The sequence below is a fragment of the Copadichromis virginalis genome, linkage group LG8, assembly GCF_057382275.1.
Source record: "Copadichromis virginalis isolate Kocher_CV1m ecotype Utaka linkage group LG8, C_Virginalis_male_GT1.1, whole genome shotgun sequence".
NCBI lineage: Eukaryota > Metazoa > Chordata > Actinopteri > Cichliformes > Cichlidae > Copadichromis > Copadichromis virginalis.
The window spans coordinates 27919439-27941191 of NC_140625.1; the positions used below are offsets into that span (position 1 = coordinate 27919439).

The 21753-nt window shown below is 39.8% G+C and overlaps 1 protein-coding gene across 2 annotated transcripts; it reads right to left on the reverse strand.

Moving 5' to 3' along the window:
- Nucleotides 1–3202: 3202 nt before the first annotated feature.
- On the reverse strand, nt 3203–21542 carry slc16a5a (solute carrier family 16 member 5a). Of its 2 annotated transcripts, none has more exons than XM_085466911.1 (5): nt 21362–21541; nt 14662–15130; nt 11585–11728; nt 9656–10495; nt 3203–4787 (listed from the first exon to the last, which is right to left on the reverse strand). In XM_085466911.1, the coding sequence occupies exons 2-5, from the start codon at nt 15026–15028 to the stop codon at nt 4516–4518; spliced, it is 1623 nt and encodes a 540-aa protein (XP_085323037.1). In that variant the 5' UTR covers nt 15029–15130; nt 21362–21541; the 3' UTR covers nt 3203–4515. The 2 variants fall into 2 exon arrangements, with proteins under 2 accessions (XP_085323037.1, XP_085323038.1); XM_085466912.1 differs by having other exon boundaries at nt 4586–4735; nt 21362–21542.
- Nucleotides 21543–21753: the final 211 nt, after the last annotated feature.

The window sequence follows — 21753 nt, forward strand, 5'->3', positions numbered from 1 at the left end:
AAGAAGCCAAAAATAATAAAGTAATATATCGTTTACTACACCTTGTTAAAATTCCCTCTGAGGTCTAAGCACCTCTAAACACAAAGCTCCTGTTTATTCCTGAAATGCAGAATCTGGGTCATTTCTCACCATCGATGATGACTTAGACCTCACAGGGCTATCAGTCTGCTTTCCTTTTCATCTTTATCATTCCTGAAACGAACCAACCACTAACAAGAATAAAAGCAACAATAAATTCATGCTACAAGTCTGATATAGCTCCACTGTTTCACAGTTCATTCATTGCCACGAGTATGTATTCATCCGCAGCTGAAAATAGACCCAAACAAATACGGTACTTACTCCCGCTAAAAAACAAACAAACATTTCATTAAAAAGAAAAGAAAAAAAAAACGACAGCAGTGATTCGGCGCTTTCTACGAACAAAACCGGACTTGTAAAGTATAGTTGTGGTTTATTTTAAAAGATATAAATTTTGAGTTTCGCTCAGACCGCTCCTGGTAATTAGCTTTTAAACAAGCTGAACATAATCGGTATGGCTGTTCTCCAGGTTGGCAATGCCGGCATGTGATGCTGCAGTAAGTAATCAGTTGTTATCAAACACGAGACTGAGTACGGGATGCATTGAACTTAAATTTAATAAGGCAGAGGCTTTAATATTGGGAACTGTGTGTTTATCAGTGTTTTTGTGCTGTACAGACATAAATCAGGTGAGCACTGACCAACAGGTGCGGCTTCTCAAGAGTTATTTTGGCGCACAGCCAACACCAACAAAGGTCTAACCTTAAAATGATTTAGATGAATGAAAGGCTGGAGTTACAGCAGGACACATGAACACCATGTCAGGCACTGCACATCATGTAAACTGAATAACTGCACATAAATTTCAAAAATTCTTAAACTTCACATGCTGTGGAAATATCCTGACTTCCTGCCTTTCCTGTGATAGTTTCCAGTGAATAAGTGAAGGAGAATAGATGGAGTTTTTCAATACAGCTGAAATATAGCTAAAGTGGCAACTGATAAAACAGTTGCGTGCGCAAACCAATAACGCATTAAACTGAGGTGTTGTTTAAATTTTCATCCATTCATTTATTTTCTTAATCACTTATCAAAGTACACCTTCTACAGGTCACCACAAACTCACATTCAGAGCTACAGCCTTTTTTTATTTAGCACCAGTCATGTTTAAAAGTATTCACACCCCTGAAATTATCTGCCTTAAACCATAAAAGTGTCACGACACTCTGCTGTGCAGCTTTCGCTTAGTTTCACTGACACGGAAGGGCATTAAAGCGCTTCACGCCCCTGTTTACTCTGGATTAGGTATCAGTGATAAAAATGTGTGAGCGACAGGTCTGACTGTGCTGTTCACATTGCCATTAAAGTACACGGTGTTCAGTAATCTGTGAGTACTTTACGAAAAAACATGAAGTCCAAATGTGAAAAGCTTTTCTATGATTGTTAACATCAATGTGTATAGTGCAGTCTGCTGGCTTAATCCTCAGGCTATAACAAATTGTTGGTTTTGGTCTTTTAAGATGTCTTTATAATGTCATAAGTACAAAATAAAAACAACCCTGATCCATTAAAGGGGACCTATTCTGCTCATTTCTGGCTCCTTATTTTTATTCTTTTACTCTCCCAGAGTAGCTTTGCATGATTCACAATTCAAAATAATCCTCATTTATCTTAGTGGGCTTTTCTGCTGCCCCTCAGCTCATCCTCTGTCTCAAACCAGGTGTTTTAATTCCTCTCCTGGTAAGCCAACTTTCTACTGATTGGCTGGAAACTGAAGTGGGTGGGGCTTCTATGCTCAAAACCGCAACTCAGTTCTTGAGACTACTTTCAGGCTATCCCCTCTAACATCATACTTAAAGTAGAAATGGTGTTTCCCACAGAATAAAAATCTATTCTTGGTTTTGTTGAGAAAGAGGTGAAAGGACGCCGTCCTAAACTGATAAATAAATAATATCAATCACACTTTGAGATAGAGGTGGGCGATAGAAACGATATACGATAGAAACAATATAAATTTGGCCAAGATAGATGTAGGATGCAGCTGAGTTTTGGACCCAGATTACTCCGCGAAGCTCCTCACTACGGCAGCCGTAATGCTCTGACAATCCATCAAGCAGTGCGGCTTACCAAAGTTGTACTAAAACATTTTTAACAGATTTCTGCAGCCAAAATCGGTTCGAGGTCAGTAAGCACAACCAGAATTCATACATAAGGCACACTCTCGATTTTAAGTGTGCCTTATAGTGTGGAAAATACGTTATACAGAAGAAAAGAATATATCATGATATACATAGTTACCGCACATGCTTCAAATTATATCGCGATATGAATTTTAGGCCATATTGCCCAGCCCTACTTTGAGACATTAAATACCGAGCCATCACCTGGCTCTCAAGAAAGTTCCTCATCCCACAGAGGAATGGTCTACAAAGAGGCGCCCACACAGAAAGCAGAGACTGAGAAATTGAGTGACGTCGAGCGACTTCTTGTGAAGTTTAACTTTGCGGTCAATGATTAAAGCAACTGCTGAGACAAGAGTGAGAATGCAGAATAGACTGATACGAGAGGTGATAGACGCAGTAGGTGGACAGAAGTGCTGAGCCACCTACACATTATACCTACAGGAGCTGCTAGATGCCGTGAAGCTCCTGGTGCACAGCTGTTGTGCTGATGTTAATGCCAGGGAGGTTTGGAGCTCGCAGTATATGCCTCAGCACCCAGCAACCCCATTCTGTAACTGTACGTGGTCACATGGCTGAGCTGCTGTGGTTCCTAAAGTTTTCCACTTTGCAATTATATCACCTAAACTTGACTGTGGAATAGTTAGGAAGGAATCTTGTTACAGGACAACTCTGGAGTGCACTGAGCTCATTCTTTCACAAATGTTTGTGAAAGCAGACTGCATGACTGGGTGCTTGATTTTATGCACCTGTGGCAAAGCAGGGCCCATAAACTCTACATTAGAGAGTTACCTAGGCAAACAGAGCGAATGTCCTCTAGTGACCAACTGTCGACTAGAGCTGCCCCTCGGGGCTGTGAAAGAGCTCCAGAGCAGAACTAGTACCAACCTCCTGTCAGAATAATGCTTTGACCAGCTTGCCTGTAGAGAAAGGACTAGAGCTAGCTGTTTAACAGCGATTGAAATGTCAAAATAAGAGTGAGGGGCTTGATAGTCATGTTAGATGGCTGTAAAAATAAAAAAAATAATTGCAACATATACCTGTGTTGCACACCCAAGTGAAGTCTAGGTGTGGGAAACACTGTTCGAAAGATCTGGATGAAACTCAAATCTTTTGGTCATTGGTTTCGGCTGTATTTAACAACTATTCACCACTGTAACATGACAGGAAATAGAAAAAAACATAACATGTCCCTCTTGATAAGGCCTCACTAGGTTGCTGCACCACAATGTTTCCCACTGATATTACTGCACCGTCCCCTTCCTTTCTGTTTCAAAGCTCAAGAGTATCTACTCTCTGTGTCTCTAAGCTCATCGTACACTAACACACCATTGAAAAAAAAAAAAAAACTGTTCCAGCAAACAACTACTAAAGATTTGATTTCTCTAATGAGGGATTATGTACGTATCTTGGCTTATTAGAGTGATATACCTCATGTGTGATAGATTGTGTAGATAAAATCAGCAGCATTTGACAATAAACAGTACAATCACGTCGTGGTTTTTAAGTGCACATCTCTTGATGCAACCTTGGTCAAACAGTGCAAACTCTTCGTTAGGGATGGGTACCGGTAGGTTCTGACATAAACGGTAGTAACCAGACCGAAAAGCAGCGCACATTTCGGTGCTTTTTTTTCTGAGCTGTGATACACTTCTTCTCTGCGTGAGTAGCTTAACGTTGTTCGTGTGTAATTTACGTTGAGTAGGCTAACCACGTTATTACATTAATGCATGTAAGGTGAACTAGCAAACATCATCATAGCTACATGCGGCTGTCTTCTTGTTTGATGGCAGATACTCCCTTCACCCTGGCCAAAAAGGCTAAAATGACCAAAGAAAAAGTGGAAAACAGTTAAACATTTTTTTGGACAAAGTTTGTGTTTTTTTCCATTGTTTAAGCACTGCTTCCAGCCAAGAGTGATACCATATATGCCCTATAGCTGCAGAAAAGGCTAACATTGTTATCTTTTTACAAAAAAAAACAGCTAAACATGAGAGGTTTTTGGACCAATTTTGTGTTCTCCATTCTTTAAGCACCGGTTTGAGCACCGTTTAAGCACCGGCACCGTTTCAAAAGTACCGGTTTGGCACCGGTATCGGATAAAACCTAAACGATACCCATCCCTACTCTTCGTACTATTTGTTCTGACTTTTATGGTGCTCCAGATGTTAGGATGTGTGGCATCTTTCAGAAAAATAAACCTCGACACATCTGACGCACCAGGCAAGCGGCCGCAAATATTAGGAATCATTTGCAGAACAGTCTGACCGAAGGTGTGATGTGTGCTAAAAGGTGACACACAGTGTAAGCAGGTTCAGACGCTGGTGATATACTCCGCCCCGTTAGCTGAGGCCTTGTCTTTATCTCCCTCTGTGGACACGCTGCTGTATTGGCAACCAGGAACGATGTCAATCGTGGGTGCCGCCGGGTCGGGAGCCGTGGGTGGCTTCACCTGATTCAGCGCCTTCCTCTCCTTTTTATCCAACCAGCAAAACGACACCATAAGGAACACGGCGGATGAGGCAACAACGGCACTGCAGGCAAAAAAAACATGGAAATAGTGGCCCGTTCTGTCTACCAGGATTCCTGGAAATAAAGAAAACATCAACAGTGTCAGCATTTTGACTCATGATAGCTTCTCGTCAGAGACGTCCAGAAATCCTTGGCGGTTTTTCTTGGCTAAATCTGTTGTACTAATCTTGCTTCATAGTGCAGTCCTCATAAGCGCAAACCTGTGGAAAATCACTGACCCAGAGCTTACATTTGTCATCCCCAGGGCAACTGTGGCTACAACTGTAGCTTGACTCCACCAGTGTGTGAATGTGAGAGTGAATGAATAGTGGAATTGTAAAGCGCTTTGAGGGCCCCGAAAAGCGCTATATAAATGCAATCCATTATTATTATTATTATTATTATTATTATTATTATTATTATTATTATTAGAGGTCAGTGTGATATTTGTTCACAGGCAAGTTCTCTATTCAAATCAGCATAATATATTCTGACTCCACCAAAAAAAAAGAAAAAGAAAAAAAAGACATCTTTTCAAACTGTGTTTATCTTCCATAACCGTGACCTCGGAAAATCCTTTTCCCCGTTATAATCAGCAGCACATCAGGTCAGATGTACAAGCAACATAATCCTGCCGTGACTTGTCTCTGTGGTTATGTCACTGTTCAGCTGGAGAAGCAGCCAGATAAACAGTCTAAGCATAACTGTCATCTGAGACGGAAGCAGCCCTGAGAGGGAGAGGAAGCCTCTGCCCTTTTCTCACTCTGCTGCAGCTCGAGCTCGCTTCTCCACTGAGAAGAACAAACTGTTTTTCTCTCTGTGCTAAACGGCCTCAACACCCTGCAGTGCCGCCTCCTCCTTCATTTCAGCCGTTCACATAACACACATGTGAAAACATGTGCACTGAAGCGTATGCAATCACACATGAAGGCTTTACTTTTTTGTTTTTTTATAGGTTGGAGCAGATAAAAGGAAAAGATGAGTATGGAGCAGGAATTTAGATGGAGCTGGATTAATATTGACTTGCTGGCTTTTAAACTGACTTATCTACAGCAACAAAGCTCTGCCACTGATTAATAGAGGTCAGTGCACTGTAACTTGATAAGAAACATGAGGATAGATCAGAGGTGTGGACTCGAGTCACATGACTTGGACTCGAGTCAGACTCGAGTCATTAATTTTATGACTTTAGACTTGACTTGAAAAAATGTTGTAAGACTTGTGACTTGACTTGGACTTTTACACCAATGACTTGGGACTTGAATTGGACTTGAACCGGTTTACTTGAAAAGACTTGATATTTTACCCCAAATATAAAATTTAACATGCATATTATATAGAGATTGAAAATGTGACGTCATTCACGGGTAGAACCGCAAAGGATTCTGGGAACTCGTGGCAAGCGGTACTAGCGCACGCAGGCTTTCAATTAAAATCAGTCACACAGCGATAAAAAGAAACACAAAAATGTCAAGAAGCTGTTGTATTATTAACTGCAATAGCCGGTCGCATGACAGCCACGGGAAGCCGACGGGTAAAGAGATCGGTTGTTATCGGATTACGTCGTTGAAGAGAAATTGTTCAGCCATGTTTCCGAAGTAACAAAGAGGCGACGGATGGCCTGGATTGCAGCCATTCAAAGATCAAATATAACGTCCCAGAACTCTCCAGCTCATAGGTTAGTCTGCTCCAAGCATTTACACGAAGGTCAGTGTTTTTTAGTAGTTAATACGTCATTTTCATAACATAATTGGTGATATAGGTTACAAGCAAGTCTGGCGCTGAACAGAAATTGTCGCGCTATGCTCCTTTATTTATTGTGCATAAATAGTGAATTGTCCTGACACAATATTGCGTTTCGCTTCTGTTATTATGGTACATTGACAAAAACATATACTTTTATTCACAGGATAAAACAGTTTTTTTGTATCACTAATTGTCCAGTACGATTACAGCATACAGTATTATTGTCACTGCTACATTTCTGTGATGCTACCAGAAATTATTTCCACTACTAATTAATTACCGTTGAGCTCAAAGGTCCTATTAATAAACGGTTAAGGAATGTGTATTTATGACGACGATTTGTGAGACTGGTAAACTTATGATACGTACGATGGTCTTTCGTTCAACACGGTGCGTTTCAAGGTCCTGTACCCATCCGTCGGTAAACTGTACCTGGGCTTGTTGCAGTGACCTGAAGTTACTAAACTTCATGAGTGTATGCACTCACTCCAAGAACCGTATGATTATAAATATGCATATAAATATGCTAAGATGAGATAGCTGACTTCATCTAACTAGCAAATGTTTTCCAGGCTACGTTGGTGATGCAGTTTTTTTTTTAATGATATTTAAAAAAAAAAAAATCATTTATTTATGTATGATATTTTTGTCATGCGATTTTAAAGCCGGTCCTACAAGCGCATCCAAGAATAACATGCAGCTTATCTCAGAACTGTCGGTGAAAATTATTCTTGGAGCTAGGTTTAATTGAGCTGCATTTTAAAGAGGTGCAATTTCACAATTTGTGTATATTTTCTAAGTTCACTATTTTGTCATGTGTTGAGAAAAACACAGATTAAAAAATTACATGGTCTAATATTTACATTTAGCATAACTGCAACATGCTTTTTTTCGTTTTTTTTTTTAAAGACTCGAAAGGACTTGAAATTCAAAGTTTCAGACTTGTGACTTTACTCGGACTTTTACACCAGTGACTTGAGACTCGACTCTGACTTGCCTGACATTACTTGAGACTTGACTTGAGACTTGAGGATAAAGACTTGAGACTTACTTGAGACTTGCAAAACAATGACTTGGTCCCACCTCTGGGATAGATGAAAAAAATAACCATAAAGAAACAACCTGGTGCAAAAAATGGATGAAAATTCACCAAAGACTCAAACTATCATGTTTTTGTCATATGTTTGAGTTTGCGTTCTTTTGGCCTCCACTTTTATTTTGAAAGTATTTCTGCCACGAGATTAACTAATTAGAGAGACGAGTTTTCAGTACAGTGCTCTTTTAGCCTGGCTTGATCTTAAGCTGAACTGTTAACCTGGTCTGGAGTTGTGGTTTAAAATCATCGGCAAACTACGAATCACTAATGCTTTTCCGCAGCATCACGCACCTGTGTGAGTGGAGCACCTGTGCTACCCATCATATATTTTATATTTTTTACAGATCTTCATTATCTGATCATTTCTCTGACTGAAGTAGGCGGCGCTGAATCTGTCCGTTTAGTGAAAGAAAACAGCTAAATGATGCCTGAATTACAAACTTTTATGTGAATATAGAGTGAAGCAGTCGGCATGATAATCGCTCATTCTTACGGGAGTTTTATTTTTTGTCAAATCAGCTTCTGCCAGGAAAGCCTGGCTATGTTGAATTTGCTTCACCCCTCAGATCGGGGTTTGATGATGTTTCTGTGGCGTTTCTGGTTCTTGTGTCTGGTTTCTCCACCTTTTCTAATCTGAGTGTGCTTATCTAATCTTATGTTTACCTTTGTTAGAGTTTCTCTTTATGCTTCTGCCGTTACCCAGCCTCATTGTCATTTCACATTTGGATTGTTTCCATGCCTGTATTGAGCAACACATTTACTTCATCAAACGCACCTTTTGTTGTTACACCTGCCCTGTCTGAACTATGATACTGGTTACCTGGGAATAACTGAGCCTGCTTAACCTCCTAGGACCTGGCGTCCACATATGTGGACATCACATTTTGGGTTATTTAGACCAAAATACTCTATTTTGCTGTACAAGGGCCTGATATCCACTTACGAGGACATTATACTGCTACTGTTCTATCAAAATTTTAAATTTTAGCCATATGTGGCTCTTATTTTTCATAAAAACAAAAATAAGGTAAAAAAAAAAAAAAATCTGGTAATTCTTTGTTTTTACATTCATCAGACCCCAATATGCCAAAATATCAAAGAGAAATTAAAAATGCATGCCGTGGAAGAGTTCGGGTCTTAGGAGGTTAAGACCAACTGATTTTTATATCACATTTTCCAGACAGACCAGATTCAGATTTCGTCATGTGTTGCATCTAACCATAACAGTTTCATTTTTAATTTCAAAAGGAAGGTCACATTTAGGCCACTGTTGAGCGGCCCACTGTTGAGCGGCCCACTGTTGAGTGGCCCACTGTTGATTGGTCAGTTTTAGAAAGATATGTTTGATTTTGTAGCCTGTTGGTCTTTTTTTTTTTTTCGAAATCCATTTTAAACTAAGCAATAACTTTAAGTGACGTGAAGTCCTGAGAAAGGCCAAAGTGGGTATGAAAGGACTTTTAAGTCACTGAAGATAAACTTCTATAGAAAGTATTTTCCCCTTTTTTGGCAACTTGTAAACAGTCATGCATTTTTGGCATTGCTCCATCACTCAGACTCTTACTGGTAAAGGTCTCAAGTTGTTATGAGGCTCCAGCAGCCAAACAAAAAGGTGTCAGAGTCCTTCCTTTTGTTTGTCTGGAATATATACTACACAAAGTTCACAGTAACACAAAGAGGAAATACTTTCTGTCTACCTGAGACCATAAATTAGCTTCAGTCTGAAGGTTTAATTGTATTAACAGGGCTTTGGATTTTCTCCCCATCCCTTATACTATGGTGCTCTTAGATGGAATCTCCTTAGGGCCAGTATAAACCTGAGCAAACCTGTTCCAGAGTTCATGAGGTTGCCTTGAAGTCCCTGAAAAAATTTAAGCCAATCCTTTAAGCAGCTCTTTAGCTGTTCCCCCAGTCCCATACATCATGCAAAATCTAAGCCAGTGATGCAGAAAACATGAAGAGAGACTACAGGCAAAAATTATTTTGCATATTTATACCTCCAGGGTTTTTACTGGCTTTATGGTTATGGTTTCATGGGATAAAAAAGTGTGACCTACATTCTCTTCACATCTCTCACTCATGATAATATCTATATTTCCTTTACCTGCCAGTGGAGGCCCAATGAGCAGCGTGACACTCTCCATGACAGCAAGGAGGCCAAGGGCTGAGGGAAAGCAGCTCATCTCCACTACATCCATGAGGACAGTAAACATCAGGGAGCCCACCACGCTCATGGAAAGCCCGTAGATCACCACGTAAGCCAGCAGTACATGGAAGCTGGGCCCGATGCAGCAGATGCTGTTACTGAGCCCATTGACAAGCAAAGCTGCAGAAAACACGTAAACGTGTCGCCCTTTGAACCATGGCATGTTAAAGACGATGCCAAACGGTGGCCGCACCACGATGTTGACGATCCCCAGGATGGACAGCAGGTACGCAGCCTGACTCGGCTCCATGTCATTTGCTGTGGCGTAGGGAACCAGATACACCAGAGGTACCACAAACCCGAGCATCGTCCACGTGATGCCGATGGAGTACACGCGGTAGCGCAAGTTATTGCAGAACTGATTGAAGGCCATGTGTTTGCTCAGGAAAGCTAACATGGAGCTCCAAATCGTCCTCACCCTCCCTTTTTTCTTGCTCTCACTATTCTCATCTGGCGGAGGAGGTCCGTGGTTCATCAGCGGCTGGCCACGATGCCTTTTGGGCTGGAGGGGCCTCATCACAGCTCCACACACACAGCAGTTCAGCAGGACGGCCCCCAGAATGAGAAAACTTCCTCTCCAACCGTACTCTGTATGGAGGTAGTTTCCCAGGACAGGCAGAGCGCACAGTCCCAAGGCGGTGCCCGTGGAGGACATGGCGTTGGCAAATACACGGCGACGCACAAAGTAGTGTCCCAGGATTGTCACAGCTGGTTGGAAGCTGAAGCAGAAACCAAGACCTGAAACAATGAAAGATGAGTGACATTTTTATTATCAGCGATAGTGCTAATGGATTATAAAGTATAAATGTAGAAAAGTTCTATTATGTTTAATCTATCCTGAGTAACACTAAATGTTTTTTGCTAATGCTTTTATTTTTATTCTATTATTTTTATTATTTATTATTCTAAATTTGTCAGACCTCCCTTCAAGGTAACCTCCTTGTGCACCTCTGGACAACAGCTGGTAGAAGTCATGTACTGACCATTGTGAGACCATGTGCGGTGATTTAACTGCAAACCTCAAACTAAAACATTTAGCTTTCATTTTTAGGATTAGGGCACGTGATGAGAACTTATACTCCAGCTATGACAAAGCCTGAAGTGTAGTTCATTAGGACAGAAACATGACCAGGAAACATGGTTACATGAGCAACCTCGGTTCTATGAAACCATATTCCACTATGGAAAGCATGTTTTATCTTAGACCATTTATTTAGTTTAAGACAAATACTTTCAGAGATGGTCCACCAACCTCTTATATCATATTCTGGCCCCAGACAAGTCACTCAACATCTGTGCTACTATACAGATCTGACTTACTGCGAATTCGTCCACTCCCAGAAAATTAAATCATGATGAAAGGTTTATATTTTGAAACACTTGCAGATGCATAAGTCCAAGAGGAAAGACATGGAAGTAGTCCAGAGGTACCTTGGGTAAGGCTTCTCCTTTTATGCAGGGAGTACCAATGATAACATTTTAAAAAAATAAGATAAAGCAGTAAAATTTTTGTATCTGTATCTTTATGAGTTTACCACAAAAATGAACAGCCACAACTATGGAAATTAGACCAAGGCTGTTATGAAGTGAAATTAGAGTTTTAACTTCTTTTGAATGTCTGTATGTCAAATTTAAGTGATATAAAAGATGTAATGATGCATTTACAGTTGTCCAAAATCTGTCTGCTTTGGTCTACAACAACCAAACAAATATTCGGCACAGCTGAACTCTACCTGTGCCTGCCCTTTGATGCTCGGCAGGTAGCTGTGTGTACCCATGGCAATGAAATGTGTGCTGGGATAATAAATCTACTGAGTGCTTGCTGACCTGTAATGACCCCGGCGGTGATGTAAAGCTCAGTGATTGACTGGGTAAATGAGCTGGCAGCCATTCCAAGCCCGCTCAGGACCCCTCCCAACATGATTGTCGCTCGGCAGCCAAGTTTCTCCACCAACATGCTACAAAAGGGACCTGTGGATCAAATTTAATGCTCTTAGTTTAATACCAGAACCCGAGTGGGCAAAGGCCTTAATCCTCCAGCACATTTCACATAACTTGTAATCTGCACCGACTGGATGACCTTCAAAAGAACCGAACATATGACTGAAAATATGTCTGCTCATTCATTTACACTGTGCACAAGATGACACATCTGTTTCTTACTCACCTGCCTGCCAGTGAGATTAGATTTCATCTTACACTACCTTTTGTGTGTAGATTTCTCAATCTCTAACACATCATCCTGACTCACCTGCCTGCCATGAAAAAAATCTCACTGTGTATACTTGAAAGCTTGAGCAAATATAGCAGTGTACACTGTTTAAAGGTCAGGGGTGTCAAATTTAACACGGCCTATCTCTGTTGTTAAACAGCAGATCTGCTAGATATTAATGGGGGAAAATCACTGAACTAACATGTTTAAAACTTCAGTTTTTGCGCCATTAAAAAAAAATTTAATCACGCTATTCTTTATCAGAATCTTTTAGACTGTGTTTATTCTAAAGTTACAGTTTTAATAACTCATGAATCACTTCTTAAGCTCACAAATCAGGCCTGGGACAAGGCTCCCTCATGCAATTTACTGGAGATAAACCTAAGCCTGTCCAATTAGCTCTGAGCCTCTAAAAAAGCTAAAAGTCTGCACAAGTCACATCTTGACTGTTTGAATAGAAATGGATGCGAAAAAACAAAACAACTATTATTGTGTACATCTTAGACCAAAACATACATTTACCTCTGGTTTGTTCAGAGCAGCATTAAAGGATGAGTCTGACATTACTGCATAACATCCTCATCGTAAACCTTAAAAAATAAACTTGAAGTGCTGCTGTGTTAAAGCTTTCCCAAGCCCATATTTTTCTGATGTGTATCAAATGGCATTTTTATGCTCTAGTTCTGCTTTTACATTTCATAAATAACATAAAAGCTAATTTCCTCTTCATCAAAAGCTCCTGTATTGTTGATCTCGTTGTTATCGGTCAATCTAATATTGCCACATACAACAATTATCACTATCTGTATGGGTTTTTTAAAGATTCATTATAAATCCCGATTATTTTGACTAGCTTATATATTATGTTCATTTTACTATCCCCCCGTGAAAGGGATGTTACGTTCTGTGTCTGCGTTTTGTTCAATGCATGTCGCCTGTTCATACTTAACAGTCATTGTGATGTAATGTTGTTCGAGTAAACAGTAAACGTGTGAGGACTTTAAATGGCCCTTATGAAGGGTTTTTGCTAATAGTGTGCTGTATTTTCAGAAAATGGAAGGAAGAAGTTTGAAGGAGAGGAACTTAAGTTGCATAGGAGTGCACTTAAACAGGCAGTTACCAGTTGTTCAGGTGTTGTAGGCCACAGGCTGCTTCTGATCAAACGCTCGCATATAATTGCATTTTATACTGAATGTGTGAACTCTTCCCTCATCTCAAATAAAAACTATGATGCTTATTACTTTTTTTTGATAAATGTTGTTGAAATTTATTTGGGAGTGAAGAAATTGTAAAGAGGAGGAACTTTATCCAACCATTGCGATAACACTGAGATAAACCATGGGCTGATTTCCACTATCTTTTTATTCTAGCATTTTAAATATTGACAGTTCAAAACTTAAGACAGATAAGAAGTTGCACTATGTGCACCCGCTCATCACATAAAACTTATTTCTAATCTTTCTAATGAAGAAAGGACTCTTGGACATAGATAAAGGACCATAATCCTTCCAACTTGTGTTTCCAGGGGTTAAATCTCCAAACTAATCTCCGTTTTTGGATGGATTTAAAAGGAAGCCAACAGAATAAGAATAATTGTGTGACGCCTTCTTGTCATAAATCTACAATCTGCGGATATGAAAATGATGAAGATATGAAGATCAGAAATAAAAAAAGTGCTATAATTTGGTCCCTGATTTTAGTCTCTGTCTCTCAGTTTTGGCCCCTGTGGATGGATTCCTCCACCTAACAGCTGTGGGTTGATTTGCTTTATACCCGATCCATCTGTATACAGGATTAAGGATGATATATACAGACTTCTATAGTTTTATAATGTCATACTCATAGTAAATCTACTTTGGATGGATACAACATTATGGCTTATTACCAACATCCCTATGGAGAATATGGTACTAGAGGTACTAGAAAATACTTCTAGTACCTCGCTGTTGAGTTTTTGTTGGACCTCTCTGACCCGTTTGGCCTGGGGGTGCAAAAAGAGAATGTAAAATGTGGGTGATGTCACTGTGGCTATATTTATAATTTATATACAGTACATTTTATTCTTGGTAACCAGTGTCTATCATGACCCTACACAGTACAGAGAGGATCACGGTAAATAATAAGTCAACAGTAATATCTTCTGAAAGTCAGGAAACATTAGACCTTAGATAATCATGCCAGACTAAGTACGTCAGTTTAGTTTTGTTTAACTGCTATTAAAAGTGACAATTTATTGCTAAATCAGCTATTTTAAACTAATCTAATAAATCTGAAAGTTTTGATTTATGATAGGATGAGCTTCTTTTGAGTTTTACTTTTCATCAGCACAGGAATGAAGACTTCAGAAGGAAAATAGCCACTCTAAGGTTTGCATTATTTCTTCTGTCAATGAAACACTTGAGGCTGTGGGAAATGACAGGACTGCAGCTTCTCATGGAATAACCTTTAAATCAACATCACACAGCAAGACAGGTTAAAGCATCCTCAGTTTCTCTCTCTATCTGGTTTCATACTTTCCCTGAACAATAACAGCAACTGCAAACTAAAAACTACCCTCAGGCCAGGGGGCATTAAAGGGCAACTTCAGTAGTATGGTAAATTCTAGTTATTATTCTCTTAAATTACACCAAAATGAGTAAATTAGGCTTGGAAAAACTTGGGTCTGGTTTATTTCCTGGTCTTCTAGCTTTACCTCCTGCATGAAGCGCTGACGTCATGATGGAGGGCACCCAGGAGGTTTCGCTGTTGGTTGCGTGGAACTCATTCTGCAAGTCAGTGTAGAAGATTCCCACGCAGGAGGGAAATGCCAGTGTCAAAGCCAGGACAAGTATAGTGGAAACCAGCACCATCCAGCCCCAGCCGCCATCTGGAGCTTCGACTGCTCCTGTTACAGCCACAGATACTCGGCGCCCTCCTTCCTGTCCCCTCTCCTCCAATTCACAATCATCGGCCTCCTGGATTTTCTCATGGTCTATACCGTTGGCCTGCTGGAAGATCTTGGAGGCCTCCGAGTGGAGGATGCGATCACTCGTCCCGCTGATTCCATTTCTCTGAGTCATTTTCTGCTTGGCAGTTCAGGCAAGGCTCCTGTGTTAGTTCTGGAGGGTGTGTGATTGCACTTGCTGTCCATGTCACTGAAACTGCTGTAACCTTTATAGACCCTATAATCAAAAAAACCAAACAACATGTCAGGTATAATCGTGAGTGGTTTTCATTAGAAGTAAGGTTAAACTTTGGCACTAGTTGGACTATCTAAATAACCGACAGACATACTGTGCTGATCTCCATGTGATTTAAACCAGAGCCCAACTGATACATAATTTTCAAGCTCGATACCTATATTTGGTGTTTTATAAATCTGATACCTGTATTTTTTTTTATCTTACTAAAATAATGTGATAATGCATTTAAAAATCAATTAATTTTACTATCACAACAAGTTGTGGATTACACCTTTATGTTTAGCCTAACTTGACTCGGCTGATTTCTTAAACACCTTAACAGGGAGATGCTCATATTTCTTACTTTTAAAATTTTCATTTATCAGCCAACAAATAAAAATTATTTGCTGATACTGATTTATTGGTGTCCAAAATATCTATTAGGCTATGATTTAAATGATTTTAACAAACAGCACCTTTTACACCTTGCTAACTAAGCTAGGTAGCATTATCTGATAACTTCAGCACTCCACCCTAGAGCTCAATTGTGGTCACTTTGGTTAATAACAAAGAACAATAAAAATGCAGCAGTCCACACTTTATAGTGGCTCCAACCATGTTTTAAACAAAGTCTTAAGAGTTTAAAGTGAAATGACAGGAAAGATTAAGAAATATAGCATTTATGTTCACCTCAGGATAAAGTCCAAGCAATATTAATACATGTTAGCATGCTAACAAGCTAAACAAAAAAATAAAACATTCAAACACTAAACAGGTCTAATATTGAATATCATTCTGCAAAATGCTATACTGTACTATACTTAAGAGATAACAAAGCTATTTAATTAGATGACAAGTCAAAACCTGAAACAGTAGTCAAAATAAACAAATGAATAGCCTCTCAGCTAAAAAGCTAAGCATCTTTATTGAGTTTGTTCTAACAAGCTAACCCTCATTGTTGTGTTTGTATTAGCATGCTGACGAGCATCCTAGCAAGCTAAGGTGCTTCTTTCAGTTGGTGGTTTAAACATACTGAATTTAATTAATAGCCCTATTATCATAGTAACCACCATGCTAGCAAGCTAAGCGGCTTCATTAAGATCCCTTTATAAAGTTAAACTTCATTACAGGACACATGGGCATGTTTACAAACATCAAACAAACAACTTTAGCCTTGGTAAAGTTTTAACAAAGGGTTTTGAGGTTGTTCATCGCATTTTAACTGAACACTGTTCCAGAGGTTTTAAAGTTCAGCCAAGTCATCTTTATTTCTAAAGCAGCAACACTGACCAAAGTGGGGAACATAGAAATAAAAATACATGAGAATAGAAAAGAAAATATTAAAAACAGAATTAAAATACCAACACAAAATAAAAACAAAATGCCAATTAAATCTCATCAATATTAGTGCTTTTAAAACTTAATTGAACCCATATTTACCTCAAACCACTGTTGAAAAGGTACGGAGCCCCGAAGGGGACATGGGAGGAAAAAAACATTAAGACGCAAAACTTTTGCGAGATTTCGCAAAAGTTTCATACATCTCCGAAAACGTCGGAGCACTTTTGCAAATATGTGATGTCTTGTAAACCGAGCAGATATCTGACGTTTACACAACTACATTCACGTCTCAAAATATCTTAAAAGTGTATTTTGTGACCCAGAAAGAGTAATATTACAACTAAGTAGCTGCCGCCATTGTTGGAATTCAAAAAGTTTTGCGAGAACTTTTGCGAGATCTCGCAAAAGTTTTGCGAGATCCCGAGTTTGTTTTGCGAGATCTCGCAAAAGTCAGTCTTAATTTTTTTCTCTCCCATGTCCCCTGCAGGGCTCCGTAAAAAGGTAAACTGTCTGCTGTAATTTTACTCACTTTGCTCTGACCCTAAAGGACTCACAAAATGCCAGCAGAGCCAAGGTTATAAACACAAGGAAATCAGACAATGACTCTTTATTAAAACAGGTAATCAGTTACGGAAAACCAGGGGAATGTCCGAGTTATAATAACCTCACTGGCTGGAATCAAGGTTTGTACATCCTGAAATAAAGGAAATTAAACTTGGCAACGCATACCAGCCGACAGACGGGTGACTGTTGTGTTGCCACAATCATTAGGAATGATTTAGCTGCAGTCATGAATCATCCCATGATTTCTCCTGTGTGCAGAATGAAAGCCCCCACGGGACTACAGCGTCTACATTTCCAGTTAAAGGCTTTCACTTATCAGCATTTCAAAATAAGTTTAGACTGTGAGCGCACTGACAAAAGAAGGGTCAAAAAGGTTGAGGGACAAACGTGGCGTGGAAAGGGAGACTTAAGTTTACACTAACATGAACTCACGCAAACCTTTGAATGAATAGCCCTATTTTACTGTAAGTACCCTAGCAAAACATTTCCCAAAGATACAATTTCCAGTTGTGTCAACTACAAAGCAGAGAAATATCTTCACGGATTGTATTCCCAACTCACGTGGACACAATTTTGCACCTTTACAGTACTGCAACTATAACTTTAAGTTTTAAGTGGATGTTGTTACCTAAAGGCAGGGGTGTCAATCATTAACTAAAATGAGTTTGACATCCCTGCATCAACGGCATCGAAAGTCATCACCCTCTAGTTCCACTCTCTTTAATAAGCCATGATAACTAGCCTAACCACCAGTGTGCTATGCAAACAGAAATTTGCACATTACAACCACTTACCATTGAAGCTGTTAACTAGGGGTGGGTTTTGGTAATCGATTAAAATCGATTCTGGCTTGGATAACGTGATATTGATTCATTAAATCCTGAATCGATTTTTTAATATAAATTTATTTTGCCCAAAATGCCAGAATCTCAGGTGAAACCTCACAAAATTTCAACAACCACCAATCAGCTAAAACAGTAAATGAGAGCAGGAACTGCACAAAGACGTAAACACAAAGCGCGGATCCGCAGATCAGAATCAGTGAGATGTCGCCTTTCTCACCCGACGGCAGGGACACGGTCAAGGCTGAAAGCCAACAGCTCGCCGATTCTGATGTTTTGGCGGCTCCGCACTTTGTGTTTACGTCATTTTTTCGCTGATTCTAAAGCTGTTAGTTTTATCTCTCTCCAAACAATACTGACTGAACCAAATTCAAATTCAAATTCAAATTTTATTTGTCACACACACACAACCATACACAGTATGACATGGGGGTGAAATGCTTGTAGCTGTACAATGCCCGACCATTAAATGACAGAAGAAAAGTTCTACAATATTTACAATTTACTACAAAAATTTACAAATTAACTTAGAAACCAGCAGCAAAAGAAGATCCAAACTACGCTTCACATAAACATCGTCATGAATTCACTCTGACTTTTGCTGTTTTGCTTCTACCACGATAAAAATCACACTTTATGCACAGCTCTCCCTCTCTCTCTCTCACACACACAGTACACTTCAAGAACAGTTTCCCGTCTAAAAATCTGTTTTCTGCATTATTTGCTTGCTTGTTACGCACAAGTCTACCGTAATTTACAGCGCTGTCGGCCGCTGTTTTTTTCCCTTTTACTTACTTCCGAAAAGAAAACCTAATTTCTGCTGTTCAATGGGCTACTGAACAAATTTAAACTTTTTAAAATTATGCAAAATGCTTAGCAGTGTCTCTGATAAAACCTCTGTAACTTCAGAGGTAATGTTCATAAGTTGATTAATGTGTTTCTTTCGTTTTTGATGTACTGCAGAATATTTTTTATAAAATCCCAGGCAAAGAAAATCACCTTCATGTTTTTCTTGTGACCTTGTGAATCGGAATTGAATCGATTCTAGAAATCAGTGACGATACCGAGCCCTACTGGTAACCCTGATCAGCTTGTTATAATGCCCAGACCACCCACCTAAGCATTATTCCAGACCTTGCACCTGTTAAGAATAACATTAAATGTTGCTTAGCCACCTTCTGTGAAGGTAAAGACTAAAGGGTTTGTTGAGACCCTTCTAACCCCTTCACATAACTGTAAAACAACAGGACATTATACACTCATACAGCAACTCAATCACAAGCCAGTAAAAGGTTTATTCTCCTTTGTCACTCTAATGTGGACAATGTTTTAAAAAGTGAACATTTTGTTTTATTCGGTGACACCTGAAATGTTTTTTCCATTGGGTAAATGATCACTTTGAAAGAAAGAATTGTAGCAAAATAGCTAAACTTAGCTGTATTCACATTACAGCTAAGTTACAATGTTCAATTAATGTTACAATGGTCCATTAATGTAGATATCTAATCTGCCAATCAGTTGACAGATATGCAATGCATTAACAGTGTGTTTCTGGATAAGTCAGAAAATTTTAGTGGAGCATGCCCTTCACTCGAATTTTCCACTAGTAAAGAGACCAGCAGACCAACATATAGTTAGCACACATAGTTAGCATTCCAAGATGGCGGCACTGAACGTAAACAGTGTAAACCGTGCCAAAACTGTTAACTCTGAATCTGTACAGCCATTGTTGTGTATTTTTGACTTACTAAGCCATATGCAGAGCACTGACCAGGCTCTATCTGTGAATTTGATTTTTACGTGCAAAAAAATAAGTATTATGCTATAAGTTTCCTGAAACTTGGGAGTGGCGTCACTCCCAAGTTCCAATATCCAAGTTCCAAGGTATCTGGAATGTGGCAATAGGCATGTAGATAAGGTCAAGACAAACCACTGAAGTTCAAACTGGGCATCAGAATGGCGAAGAAAGGTGATTTATGTGCTGGGATTTTCAAGAGGACCATCTGCAGGTTTACAGATAATTATCCCAAAAAGAGAAAATAGCCAGTGAGTGGTACTTCTCTGGGAGAATTTGCCCTGTTGTCACGCTTGCTAGGGAAGAAAGTGAGGCTCAGTTTGAGATCTCAAACTGGTTTCTTGAACATTACAAGGACTTTACTGTACCATGACGTCCCCATTGTCCCCAGATCTCAATTGGAAAACGCACCTTGGGATGTGGTGAAACAGGAAAGTTGCATCACAGAGCCGACAAATCTGCAGCGACGGTGTGATGCTATCGAGTCAACATGAACTAACATCTCTGAGGAATGTTTGCAGCACCTTGTCAAATCTCGTGTCTGAGGATAAAACGGGTTTAATAACAACTATTACTGATAAAGTTGCCACTGATTTACCTTAGTCAAAAATAACTTTGGTGGTAGCTTTCTGACTTCTCGACTATAACAAAACCTTAAACTAAATAACTGACTCTGACAGTTAGACATTTGATTTATTGTTAATATCACTTTCAGGGTTAGCACACAGCGGTTCCTTTTTTTTAACCCAGGAAGCTACATCGCTCTTTTAGAGTTCAGTACTATTGTACTTTGGTTTTAGCTCTGTGACGCGGAGCTAAAAGTTAGGCATGCTTTGAACAACTATGCAAAACCGGCGTCTATGCAGCTTTTGTTTGAGTAGTGAAGTCACCCACAGGGAAATTCAGAGCTTCTGTCACTTAATTTATGATGAAAATGTATGTCAAGAAAAACAAAAATCAGACCCCAGGGAACAATTTAACACACATATGTTGTTGTTTGTTTTTATTATGAGGGAGACATGCTTCAGCTCCTTACATCTCCTCCTGTGTTTTCCCCTATAAAGTGTACATGTCTCTCTTTCTGAGTGGGTGAAAATGAAAGGTCTGACATCCTGTTTCCCCATTTTCATTCTTTGCACATTGCACAGCTGCCTGCAGATACTCTACACATCTCATGACTGTAGCTGGAGGTGTCTGAAAGGAGGGGAAGCAAATATTAGGAGAATAATCTGGAGTTTTTTCCCTTTTTTTGAGCAGCTGATTAGAGATGCTGAGCAGCTGATCTTTCATGTGGGACAGCCCACGGAGAGGATGGCAGCGCTTCCTAACTGTCACTCAGTGCATTTAATATTAACGTATCTCTGTATATATACTCATCAGACTCAAATTGAATTTCCCCTTGCTCCACATTTCATCTGCATTAAAATGCGTTCTTCCCCCCGACACACACACACACATTCACCCACGTGGCAGCTCGTCATTTTTCGTCTTATTTATGGCAGGAAAGCATTTCTAAAGCATATCTAGAGCTCAGACCCCATCGAAATGGCTCAAATGTGCCTTTGTTCCCTTCTGTGTAACAGACAGGCGAATATTCCTAACATCCAGCACTTTCGCAGCAAGGAGGAAGCGATTTAAACATCAGCCTCTCCCGTGAATTTCTACACAAACATAAAAGCCGTTACTCGCCTTGTTTTTGAGCCGATTCTGGTCGTCCGTGTCCGGGTTTTTACGGCAGCTCCACGGGCGCCGTCTCTCCACGGTGACTGTCGGAGGAGCAGCAGCAGTCCGCGGGTGTGCTCGTCACGGAGATCCTCAGTCCGTGGGCGGAGACAGCAGCAGGGTGGGATGCGAGCTGCGCAGGCCCCAGCTGCTACACCGATGTTTCTGTGTTTGTGCCAAAGTGATATCTGGTGTTTCTATGTGTAATGTGTGTCTTTATTTATATTGTTAATAGACTTTAGTGAACAGGGTTTACAAAGGGGCTATATCTACAATAAAGAAGTTACCTGTTTTGGAATTATCTACATGACCGCGTTATTGTACCCAAATTATAATCAATTTAGTCCATGTTTGGACAC

What these genes read in the sequence shown, in the direction of transcription:
- slc16a5a (XM_085466911.1), bottom strand. Translation starts at nt 15,028, where the DNA reads ATGACTCAGAGAAATGGAATCAGCGGGACGAGTGATCGCATCCTCCAC. An exon ending in CACCGCCGGGGTCATTACAG is followed by an intron (nt 10,496 to 11,584) that starts GTCAGCAAGCAC and finishes TCATTGTTTCAG; the next exon opens with GTCTTGGTTTCTGCTTCAGC. An exon ending in CATTGGGCCTCCACTGGCAG is followed by an intron (nt 4,788 to 9,655) that starts GTAAAGGAAATA and finishes CTTTATTTCCAG; the next exon opens with GAATCCTGGTAGACAGAACG.